The 13,188-nt window shown below is 42.2% G+C and overlaps 1 protein-coding gene across 3 annotated transcripts in view; it reads right to left on the bottom strand.

Moving 5' to 3' along the window:
- BFSP1 (beaded filament structural protein 1) overlaps positions 1-13,188 on the bottom strand; it is a 72,472-nt gene that overhangs the window by 16,701 nt on the left and 42,583 nt on the right. For all 3 annotated transcript variants that reach the window (XM_081289893.1, XM_081289892.1, XM_081289894.1), the window contains exons 2-4: positions 12,221-12,281; positions 3,814-3,909; positions 1,393-1,485 (exon numbers count right to left, since the gene is read on the bottom strand). In XM_081289893.1, coding sequence (XP_081146019.1) covers positions 1,393-1,485; positions 3,814-3,909; positions 12,221-12,241 — 210 coding nt within the window. In that variant the 5' untranslated portion in view covers positions 12,242-12,281. The remainder of the gene's footprint in view (positions 1-1,392; positions 1,486-3,813; positions 3,910-12,220; positions 12,282-13,188) is intronic.

The following is a 13,188-nucleotide window of genomic DNA, read 5'->3' on the forward strand; positions in this document are numbered from 1 at the left end:
TTTATTTACGTGTTTATTTTGCAGGAGATCAAACCCTGTGCTCAAGTATGCTGAACATGCACTATCTCCGAGCTACACCTCCAGCTGACATTTCAATTTTAATTTCTTTTTTATTCAGCTTATATGTATCACAACATTCCACAAAATATATAAGAAAAAAATGTCAATATCCTATTGAGCAGTTAGGGAGCTAAGAAGGAAATTGGAACCTTATAATGAAAATTACATTTCACATCCAAATCCCAGTTTTTACAAACTGGCTTTGATAATCTCTCTCTTCCACAGCTGTCATGCCAAGGACTCACATAATAATTAGCAGAGCTTAATCTTGAAAAAGTATTAACCAAGAGTCTCATAAATTATTCGAAATTTAAAACCAAATTGATAAGGTGAATAAAAACTAACAACCTGCTGCGAATGTGTCCCCCAAATTCACAAAACGTACTCCCCCATTCAACAGTGGAGTCCAGTGGGAGGCACTGAGGCCATGGGGGCTCTGTCCTCCTGAATGGATTAATACTTTTATAAAAGAGCTTGTGGGAGTGGCTTCCCCCTCTTCTGCTCTTTTGCCATGAAGAATGAGTATGTCCCTTTTTGTCCTTTCTGCCTTCAGACTTGTAAAGATGCAGCAAGATGGCCCTCATCAGAAGCTGTTGCTTTGATCTTGGACTTCAACTCTAGAATTTGAGAAATGAATTTCTACTCTGCACAAATTACAGCAGCATAAATGGACTAAGACACAACAATTTAAAAATAGGTGAGAAGGGCTGGGGTTGTAGCTTAGTGGTAGAGTGAGGCACTGGGTTCCATCCTTAGTATCATGTAAAAATAAATAAATAAAATAAAGGTATTGTGTCCATCTACAACTAAAAATATTTTTTTAAAAAATAGGTGAGAAATGTGAGAAGATTTTTTTGAGAGAGAGAGAGAGAGAATTTTTTAATATTTATTTTTTAGTTTTCGGTGGACAAACATCTTTATTTTTTTTTTTTAATGTGGTGCTGAGGATCGAACCCAGTGCCCCACGCATGCCAGGCGAGCACGCTACCGCTTGAGCCACACCACCAGCCCAATGAGAAGATATTTTAACAGAGAAGTATAAGGTACACAGAACTCCCAAGAGAAGATACTTAAGACAATGGTCAGGGACGTAGTTGTGTATCTAAGTATCCGCATTTACAACATGAACAAAGAACAGAATAGACTTCATATGAGAACACATCGAAGGAGTGGGAGTGAGTTGTCAACTCTGCGGCTCCCATCACAGTTTGACCCAATACTTGCCCCTGGATTTCTGCCACAGTCAACTAGTCCCACAAGGAATGTGAAGAAAGGCTCCAGGTATGGTCCCCAGTCCCCTTGACTCCTTGATGTCATGATTCCAATTCTTACCTCCCTCATCCCACTGGTGACGGTGGAGGCCTGGGGAGCAGTCTGGATGATCTGCTGCAAGATGCTAATATAGGTCTGAATTTCCAGAAGATTCTGTTGGGAGAGGGAAAGCATTACTTTTCATAAGTTGAGCTGCCCAGGTTTTTCCCTCTCGCCCTAGGTGGGCCCAGAAATGAATACTTTCACACATTCTCCCACAACCAGAGGATGGGTTGGTTCCTAGGCAGCACTTACTAAGCTAGATGTACACAGAGGTGTAGGCAATAGTGGATATGTTGAGGGCTGTGGTGTTGGGAACTAGTATCTATATTGTATATTCTAATTTACAAAGTGATTTAGATAGATTTGTTCTGTTTCTGCTTAGAAAATGCAGAAATGGAGAAAATGCAAAAAAATAAAAAGTCTATGTTATAGCTCTTTGCTTTGCCTCTGAGTTGGTTAATTGAATACATTTATTCCTATGGTGTCCTTATCTTTCCCCACCTCTACCTGCTTCTCACAGGCCTGACTTTGGGGGGTCCTGGTGTACTGAAAAATATCATTCAAATCCTGGGGCTATATAACCATGGGTGAGTGGCCTAACCCCACCCATGGGGATGAAAAGAGAGTGATGAGTTTGCTGCTATTGACGGGCCATCCTCCATGTGTCCACCATGGAGCAGGCACTCCACATCTCTGCTGTTCTTCACAAGAACAGAGTAGGACAAATGAGAACAAGCCAAGGCTTGGTTTGTGTTGCTATTTCCCATCAGTTACATTGGCCCTTGGCTGTGTCTTCCCAGAGTCCTGGATAGAGAGGCAGGAGTACAAACAAGACCAGGAGGGTCCAAAGGACCCTTTCTGACACCAGCACAAAGGCAGTGTTTCCAAGACAGGGTGGTTTGGGTCCATCATGTCTGGGCTAAGTGACATGCTGAATGTGTGTGGTCTCAGGCAAACTTGAAATGCAAGTCCTTCTATATAACACAGAGCTAACACTGTCCTCGGGGAAGCCTGATACCCTCTACCAGCCAGTGCTCCCGTCCCCAGCTATGAGTGATGGCTGATAACACCCCACCACATCCCAATTCAGGCCAATGACTAACACGGAACAAACCCTCTTGCCCCCAGGTGGGACCAACCCTGTGCTGTAATCCACACTCATACTCCAGAGCTCCCATGGAGGGCTGAGGCTAGACTCCAACTGAAACCACACCTTGCTCAGCTAAAGTAGACGCAAGAAGGCAGGTGAAGAGGAAGGAGCAGGTGAGGTGCCTGGTGGGAAGCTGGAAGGATATAAACTGGAGGGAAGAAGAACTGCACCCTTGCACCCACTGAGGGAGGAAGAGAACAGCAGGCTTGCTGAGTCCTTGCCAACCTCCAGGCTGTACCTGCAACACCACATCATCTCAGTTTGTGTTTTCCTAGAAACAGACCCTGAGCAAAGGATCTGAGTGGTAATAATTGATATGCGCAATAGGAGCGGAATGGAGAAGAGACAGGGAAGGAAGTTAGCCAGTGGGGGGTATCATCAGTCAGTCACAGCTGCAAGCACCTGAGCTCAATGCTACAGGGGATCATCAGCAGATCAGAAGCCTCGGAGTTGTCCCAAATGGGTAAGTGGGAGCTGGGGTGTTTATATACCACCTCCCATCAGTTGAGGCTGCTTCCAGGGGACAGAAGTTCCCCCAAACTTCCTTATGGGACAAAGCAGTCTTCAGATGCCTGGAAAAAGGTCCTCAGGCTGAGCTGCAGATGTTGGCAGTAGGGAGGTCAGAGCCCACAGGAGAAGTAAGCTCCAGGGTCAGGGTCAGGCACCCACACGTCTGCTCACTAGTTAACCCATACTCCTGCTCTGGAGGCTGGCCTTTTCATCTTGAAGATGAAAAGCAACCTAGGGAGGTTACTTCTAGGGAGGTGCCTACACTCACCCATGGTTATACAGCCCCAGGATTTTGATATTTTCCACCAAGACCAAGACTCCCCCAAAGTCAGGCCTGTGAGAAGCAGGAGGTGGAGGTGGGGAAAGATAAAGACACCCTAGGAATGAATGTATTCAATTAACCAACTCAGTGGCAAAGCAAAGAGCTATAACATAGACTTGTGTGTGTGTGTGTGTGTGTGTGTGTGTATTTTCTCCATTTCTGCATTTTCTGAGCAGAAAGAGGATCAATCTATCTAAATCACTTTATAACTAGAATACACAATATAGATACTAGTTCTCAACACCACAGCCCTCAACATACCCACTACTACCTACACCTCTACACACATCTGGCTTAGGAAGTGCTGCCCAGTAACCAACCCATCCTCTGAGGAAAAAATGCACACCCAAGAAAGCCCACTCCAGCATCTCAGTGACCAGCCATGAGTGCCTTGGGCTTGTCTGAACAAATGCAAACTGGGTTTCGGAGGGAAAGGATTCAGAAGGATCCTGGTTACCTTTTTGTATCTGTCCTTGGCTGCAGTGACATCGTCCTGCAGAAACTGAGCTTCAAGCTGAAGGCGTAGGTTATGTAACAGGGCTTCGTCAGCTTCCTGCAGTGAAGAAAAGTGACACATCCAGGGTTGCATGGCATCAGTGCATAGGAGTAAGGTGAGCCAGGTTTGTGGCTAATCACATGAGGACTTATTAAAATGAATACAGATTCTTGTCTGGGAAGGCGTCTGAGATTTAGCATCATAGAAAAGCCTGAGTTAGCCATTGGATCTGGTCCAGGACAATAGTTCATGAAGACATGATTCTGCACCCAAAGGGGCATTTGAAATATCTGGAGACATTTTTAATTGTCACCATTTGAAGGGTGGTACTTCTACTGGCACCAAGTGCGTAGAAGCCTGTAAGGCTACTGAATATTCTATAATACATGTGACATCCCACCACATACACACACACACACGTACACACACACACACCCCCCAAAGTCAATAGTGTCAGGGTTGAAAATTTTTCACCTAAAAGGAGCTAAGAATTAGGGTATATTTACATGCCAAAAAACATCAAATTTAAGCAACATCAATATCTGCTCTCTATCTTACCTTTAGTGACTTGAGTCTCCGAGACTAAGATAAGAAAATCATTTCCCATTAATACTTAAATCTGTATTTTAGTAGTTTTCTTTTCAAAAACTGTTAAAATTTCACCTTGAGATATAGTTTTAACACAAAATACATTTTTAGAATGATAACTATTGAGAATAGCATTTGTTCCTTTAAAGTTGGAAATGACATTTATGACTGATGATTGAATTATCTCACTAAATTTTCTGGTAATTCAGACTTCTGTCTCATTGCTGTTTGGATTAAAACAAGTAGGTATAAGAAAACTGTTCATGCTCAAGATTGTGCTGTGATGTCTGGAATTGGCTTAAATTCTACAGTGTGTTCAGGGAGATATTGCAGGGGAGCATTCCTTGGGTTCATTGGGATTCCCTCACTCCCTCTGCCAGGCACATCTGCCCACACCCAAGGCTTTGGTAAGTGAATTTTTACTGACTTATTAATGATCTGTTAATAAGCATGATGAAAATTAGCAGTGGAGTCTCATTAATAATGTGGATATGTGATTTGGCTAAAACATTTAAGAGACACTTGTCCATGCCTGAGTGAACAGTTAAGACAGTCAAGATAAGTGGACTGGACAAGGCATTTGGGGACACTCCTCGCCCTCACACTGATAGGGATTAAGTTTCATAAAATCAGCATACTATAGTGGATGATGCAACCACATCAATGTTTACAGCATCTCAATTCACAATAGCTAAGCTAGGAACAGATGAATCAACAGATGAATGGATAAAGAAAATGTGGTATATATACACAGTGGAATATTACTCAGCAATAAAGAAAAATGATTTTATGACTTTTGCCAGTAAATGGTTGAATCTGGAGACTATCATGCTAAGTGAAATAAGCCAGTCCCAGAAAGCTAAAGGTTGAAAGTTTTCTCTGATATGTAGAAATTAATCCACAATAACTGGGTAGCAGAGCATAATAAAAGCTCAGTAGATTAGACAATGAGGAATGGAGGAACGAAAGGGAGGATAGGAAAAGGAAAGAAAGTGGAATTATTCTGACATATTTTTCCTATGCACATATATGAAAGTATTACAGTGAATCCCTCCATCATGAACATCCAAAGAGAATGGGATACTAACTAGAATAAGATATATGCCAAGCTTGTATAATTATATCAAAATGGATTCTGTCATGTATAACTAAAAAAAAAAAAACAAAACAAAACAAGAAAGAAGACGGGGGTTGGGGAGAAAGGACAGAAGGAAGGAAGGAAGGAATGTATTGGATTCCTTAACTGTTCTTATAAAAGGCCACAGATACAGGAAGATTTCTGATTGTCTGATGGTGACAATAAGGATGTGGAATATTCTGACTCTATTGCTGTATGTGCCTTGAGTGGGCTTCCCATGCATGTGCTGTCTTTGTACCTATGACATCAGAGGTGGGACTTCATGGAGCCTTCAAAAGAGGTTGTATAAATTGGGGGGGGGGCGCTGAATCAGAATAAATGTTCTGGGATGTATCTCCATACCCTTCAGGAGCAGTGGTTCACATCCTGGAACTGAGGTCATCTCCCCAGAGAGGCCTGGCTAAATCTGGGGTGGAGGTGAAGGAATGGTACATGGAGCCAACTTCTCTAAATGTTTTTTTCCATCTTCCTTCTGCCTCTCTTAAGCCTACTGAGGATAGAGAATTCTCATGTATCTTGATTTTTACCAAAATTTCATCCATGATTAGAGGAGCCAAAGAAGAATTGGAAATAGGATGCTTCTTGTTATTACTTAAAAAGAGATCATTCCAAATTTTGAAAACAAAAGGGATCCTAAGGGTAATTGGTCCTCAAATGTTTTACAAGCCACAGATGCCATCCTTTAAACAAAGTATCCCACGAAAGTCAATGTACAGGATCAAAGCAGGGATGCTTTTTTGTAAGAGGTGCTACTGGGGGTTGAACCTTGGGCCTTGAACATGCTAAGAATGCATTCTACCACTGAGCAATGCCCCGAATCACAGAGCCTCTTCTTTCAGGGCATAATGGGCCACAAGCATCCCCATTTGCCCAGCAGCCCTGTTCCCTCAAATGTCTTTCAAGTGACTTCATATAGCAGGTCAAAAACTAAAGTCTATATTTACAGAAGGGAGACTGAAGCCCTACTGATCAGTGAATCATTCAATTAGTTCATGGAAGATAATGAGAATGGAGTCTATCTTGGGCTTCTCTGTCTATTGATGAGCTGGGTGCTGAGCAGAGATCCCATCCTGTGGGGTATCTGCCGCCCTTCCCCAACTCCCTCTTAGGATCGTGGGAAAACAACCACTCCTAGGTTCTGTCAATTGAGTCTTGAAAACTGCTCATGGTGAAAATAAAAGACCAGTTGATATTTGTCCTTAAAATAGGGAATAACCAAAAGTTTCTGAAAGCACACTGTCTTACTTTAAAGATAATCATCTGTTAAACTTCCCTGAAAACCCCCAAAGGTGAGTTGGTGCCACTGGAATGTGCAGTTGCTGATATATTGAGGAGAATTTGTTTTGGAAGTATTTTCCTTTGTTTGCACCAGAATTCAGAAATGTGTACACGCTTGTGTTTTTATTATGTTTGGATACTGTCAGCTGAATTTTCAAAAGCTTCACTAGCAGAAGCATCTAGATTTTTCTAAATTGAGACTCTGGGTCCACAGTGTGATTTTAGAAAACAACCCAACCCTGTTATTGTGTATGTTCTAGATCTGGACAGTGGTTCTCCAAGTGTGATCTCTGGATCACACCACTTGGGAACTGGCTGGAAATGCAAAGACTCCAGTAGATCCCAGTCCTACTGGGTCAGGATTTTTGGAGCCAGGACCCAGGAATCTGGGTTTTAACATTTCCTCCAGGTGACGCTGATGCACGCTGAAGTTTCAGAACCACTGATATAGAATATTCACAGACATTTTTTTGAGAAAGACACCAAAGAAATAAATAAGAGTTTGACGTATCCTTGAAAAGCAACCTTGGCAACCTATTCACAGGATTCTAGAAACACCATTAAAAAAACAATTTCTAGAGCCCAGCTTTGGCTACACATTTTAAGTAGTATGTTGATGAATCTATTTTCTTTTTTTTAAGTATATTTTTTACATGTTGATGGGCCTTTATCTTATTGATTTATTTTCATGTGGTGCTGAGAATCAAACCCAGTGCCTGACACATGCTAGGCAAGTGCTCTACCACTGAGCCGCAACCCCAGCCCGAGGAATCTATTTTCTTTCAAAATGTGGAGCAAAGAGAGGCCTGCTTCAGTTTAGCTGTCTATTAAAAACTTAGGAATGCTGGGGTTGTGGCTCAGTGGTAGAGCACTTGCCTAGCATGTGTCAGGCACTGGATTCAATTCTTAGCATCTCATATAATTAAAAATTAAAATAAAGGTTAAAAAAAAAACCTCAGGAGCTCTGTTCTGGAGGTTTGATTACCTAGACAGCATGGCGAACACAGGGTAAATTTGTGAGAACAGTCACAAACAGTGATTTTACATACATTGTAATATTTTCCAAATAGGATTCAAAGTCAATGATTCCCCCAGCCACACCCAAAGATAAATCACTTTTCCAAGTGAAACCATAGGAATTGGGCATGAATCTGAGCTGAGGGTCAAAACCTTGTTGATTTGCTATAAGTAAACATCCAAAGAGTTGTGAAATAAAGTCATTGATCTGGACAGCTGACAAAATGTGAATTCTACTCTTCCTTCTCATCTGATGATCTCAGTGGACAGAGAACAAGAAATTCCAGCATCCAGCTGGCCAACTCCTTTAGGGGCTATTTAAGCTTGAGTTCTCCAAAAGCAGATCCCAAGGCAAGGTTTGGACACAGGTCATTTGTTTGGAAGGTGATTCCAGGAAGCACAAGAGCAGAAGAGTAAGTGACAAGGAGAAAGAAACAAAGAAACCTACGAGGGTGTATTAATGATCAGGTTACATTTGTGAACAACAGGGCTCAGTCCTGCTGGGGATCCTTTAAGAAGCCATATGGAACTCTCCACTGGATTTTCCCTGTCGGAGCAACTGGGGAAACTTACCCACCTACTCCCGTCCCTCAATGGATGAGTTTCACTCCCCAGGGTTAATACAGCCAGCACTTCTGCACTGTGCCGGGTCATCCACCTTCCTATGGCCGGAGAGATGCAGGAAACCATCAGTGTGCTCAGCATGTCTCAGTGGCAGCTGGGGTGGCCCAGGAAAGATGAACAGGGCACCAACATCAAGAGCTAAGGGGCCATCTTTAACCTACAGCACCCTGCCTTTGTGACTATCTTCTGGGTGACACAGTTCCCCTGACTATTCTTAGAAAGTACAGAATGAGTCATGAATAAAAAAGATGCCATTTACACCTGCCACGAGTGAGCTTGGGGCCCTCAAGTCATTTAACCTCAAGGGTGAATTTCTTCATGGACAAAAAGAAGGGGTTAGACTGTGTCGTTTCTAGGGGTCAAACCTACCTACCAAAAATGAAAGACTGTTCCAAGCCTCCCACAAGCCAGCACCAGAACCTCCCCAGTGCTGTCATTGCATACTGTGTTCATGATTTCTATTCTATGTAAGCACCTCCTGCATTTTTCTTCAGTTGAACTCATTTTTTGCTTGGACTTACTTGAAAGGGGAACTTTCTTAATTTCACTTTCTATAAGAAAAAATTAATCATAAAAAATTCACAACTATAAAAAAAATTACTCCTCCAAGCCCCATCTAAAATCATCTCTTAATCCACCAGGGTTATGCATTCCACACTTTGGAGAAAACTAAGCTGGTGTCTGTCACCATCAAGTGCTCTGTGATAACCGTAACTGAAGATGGCTCATCACCATGTGACAGGCAAGACAATGTCCTCTGATTCCCACTCTACAGGTAGACATACTCCCACTCTGATGATGGTAGGGATTGTTTTTGTTCCCATTTCACAGATGAGGAAGATGAGGCTCAGAGAAATGAGGCAATTTACCTCCAGTTCACAGATACTAAGCAGTACTGTAAGGAGCCTATTAAAAGGCTAACTCAACAGAGCAGGGAGGAAGAGCAGGAAGAAAAGATTAACATTAAACAGAGTCATGAGATGGGAGGGAAAGGGAGAGAAAAGGGAAATTGCATGGAAATGAAGGGAGACCCTCATTGCTATACAAAATTACATATAAGAGGTTGTGGAGGGAATGGGAAAATAAACAAGGAGAGAAATGAATTACAGTAGATGGGGTAGAGAGAGAAGATGTGAGGGAAGGGGAGGGGGGATAGTAGGGGATAGGAAAGGTAGCAGAATACAACAGTTACTAATAGGGCATCATGTAAAATTGTGGATGTGTAACCGACATGATTCTGCAATCTGCATTTGGGGTAAAAATTGGGAGTTCATTACCCACTTCAATCTAATGTATGAAATATGATATGTCAAGTGCTTTGTAATGTTGTGAACAACCAATAAAAAAATAAATAAATTAAAAAGATAAATAAATAAAAGGCTAACTCCTCTTTTAGATGGCATGAATCAATTGTGGGAAGGAAGGTCTTACCCTAAACTCAAGGAATAATCACATCAACTCCTGTGCTGGCACTCACTTGCATTCTTGATAGCATCTTTACTCATAATATTCTCATGGGCTAATACTTGAAATGTTCACACTCTAAGTCATAATCTAGATAAACACGTTACAGCTGTTTTCCTTGGGTGGTGAAATGATGGCATCCCTTTTCCTTATTTTTCACTATTTATACTGCCTCACTTTTTTTTTCTACTGAGAATATGTACTGCTTTTGTAATAAGAGGAAAATGAGAGACGGTTTTTAAATCTACACTTTCCACCAATGGTAAAAAGAAGGACTCCGTTCTTTCTCTTTAAGGCATGCCAAGATGGCGCATCATGTATGACCATTTTAAAAGTCCAGAGAAAGGCCCAATTTCAGTGAGGACAAATTCTCACACAGCAGCACATGGTAGTGTTAGAGAAAAGGCTTAGGAGGGCCTGAAGTGGCACCAAAGTGAAGGGTGTTAAGTTTCTCGGTCCTTGCAAGCAATGGCTTATGGACAGGATGGGAGCCTGGGATTGCCACCAAAAACAAGAATGGGATGAGCTACAGGTATTAGCAGAATAGCTGGGCGAGGCTGGATTCTATTAAGATGAAACCCCTCAACTCTAAGTTACAACTAGCAATGGGGCCATCACCCCAAGCCAGCCTTGGAGCCTGTGTATTCAGAGGCTTCCTGGAGCACGTTCTTACGGCCATTGTTGTGTTTATATTAAGGATGCTCCTGTGTCATCCCATTTGGCCTGAGATGGTCCCAGGTGATAACTATTGACCTGTGTAACACTGATGGCACCTTTTTTCACACAGGTGTCCTGGTTTGGACAATGAGCTATACTCTTACTCAGAGAAGGGGCACCATAGGCAGGTAACATTGGCAAAGCTTCTCCAGATTATAGTTCTGGTTTTCCAACCAACTGGCAGAATAATCCTTGACAACAGAGGTTGGACACACTAGGAAATGAACTTAACTCTGAACTTAACTCTTGAACTTAACTCTGACTGAAGTTGTATGTGAAGAAGAATTCTAAGGCCTATCTGGGCACAGCAGGGAGGAGTTTGGTGTTCTATCAGCAATTAGGATGAGGTTATAGGCACAGAAGGAGTGGGAAATGGCAGCCCATGTGCTCTGAATAAGCAACCCATCAATTAAGTCTCCCTAGGTCCTTCTACTCTGATATTTGAGCTCTAAAATGATCAGAAAAGGACAATGCATAAAGCTATTTGTCATCCTGGTTTGTCCAACCCTTTTTGTCCAGGGTTATTCTGCTATTTAGTAGTAGAGTTTTCCTGGCTAAGCAGAAAATCCAATCAATCGGGTTGATAATGAAGGATTAGAAGAAAAATGTCCCTGCAAAGAACAACTCCATACAATCTCTACAGGAAGGTTTCCAGAAAGAAACCTAGAATCCATGGTATCCCCGACGTGGTGACTTTTCCTGCTCCAAGAAGAGAAGGAGTTTCAAGGAAATTTCTTTGTTCTCTTCTGGGTTTTTTTCCTGTGAAATAGCAATCTTAAGACTCAGTTAACACAGCAGAGTTGTCATTTTGTCCAAATAACCACTGCAAGTTCCTTCCTAAATCTACTATTTGGGGTTAGTTTATCTGAACAGTGAAACACAGTTGGTTATTGTATTGCTGGCACATGTCAAAAGCCTAGTGCTATGGTGTAGACATTACTTGAGTGTGTCCCCCAGGAGTTCACATGTTAGGAGGTTGGTTCCAAGTGTGATGATGTTGACATGGTAGGATCTTCAAGAGGTGGGGCATACTGGAAGGTCATTACTGGCCCCTCCTCTGACTCTGGTTTCCTGTCTTGCCGTGTGATCTCTCCTCACACACACTTCCACCATGATGCCATCCACCATGAGGTAACTGAGCCAGGGGGACCCTCACCAGATCTAGTGCCATGCAACGTGGATTTTCAACCTACAAAGTTGTAAGGTAAATAAATCTCTTTTCTTTACAAATTACTCAGCCTGAGCTATTTCACAAGGTTTATGGAAAAGAAACTAATATACCTAGTATACAGATAAGCTTCATTGTCTACGTTTCTCTCATGAGACTGTGTATCCTAAAGTAGCATAGTGCATGTTCATGCATGAGTGAGTTCATTCACAAAGACCCAGTTGATATTAAGAAGTCATGGAAGAGAATGACAGCAAAAGAAACAGGTAAATCCTAGAATAACACCAAAAGGAGGTACATGAAACAATTTGCTTCCAACATTTCATTCAATACTGGAATTAAGCTATTTAAACCCAAAGCTGCATTCAACTCACCTTGTTAAGCCGTTCAAGCATTTCTTTTAACACCAGTTGACATTCACACTCATTTTCATACCTGAAAATGGGACACACAAGCAAGAGTTGGACCATTCCTATCATTTCATGTGTAGATCACACAGTCAGCATAAAGTTCTATCTGAGATAATACCACACCCTTTCCTCTAAGAAGTTACTTTTAATCTTAAAGAAGTAGCTAATTCTGCATTTCCTTGTCCACTGCTTCCCAAAGCTGTTCACATTACAGCACATGTAGAAAGTGGTAACATTTGCACACTGCATGAGATAACTGGAAAAGATAAAAGGAACAGGAGTCTTCCAGCCTAGAGGCCCAAACTGCCCTCAACCATCTCCCACCCAGTCACTCTGAGGATAAAAGGTTTAAATCTTGGCACACCCAAGAGCAGCAGCAGCAGCGAGACAGAGAGGCCACCTGACACAGACTACAACAAACACCATCAACCTCACGTGGATTTCGTATACTATTTTATTCATTGACATGTGTCAATTTTTCTGGATTGTGCCATTTAATGCACATAACACCTGAAAAAGAGTGAATATTGCTAACTCTGTGTGAAAGATTAGGAAACCGAGGCTGAGAAAGTTGTCCAATCTCTTAGGTAGATGCTGCTAGCACTTTACCCTCATTCTCATCCTCACTCCTTCCATGCAAAGATCTCCTCTAGGAAACTACATTTTCCAGCCTTCCTTGAAGTCATGTATGGGCCATGTGACTAAATCCTGTCCAACAGGGTGGAAGGGTTGTGTGGCAACTTTCAGGTATAAGCAATGGGGTAGGTATGTTCTTTGCCTCTTTGCCAGCATCCACTTGTCTATCCTACAGCCTGGGATGTGACTTCTCCCTTCTTCCTCCTCCTCCTCCTCTTCCTCTTCTTCCTCTTCTTCTTCTTTCTTTTCCTCTACTGCTTCTTCTTTTTCTAAAGTCCTGGGAGTTGAACCCAGGG

Source organism: Spermophilus citellus, assembly GCF_964194105.1.
Source record: "Spermophilus citellus genome assembly, chromosome: 4".
Taxonomy (NCBI): domain Eukaryota; kingdom Metazoa; phylum Chordata; class Mammalia; order Rodentia; family Sciuridae; genus Spermophilus; species Spermophilus citellus.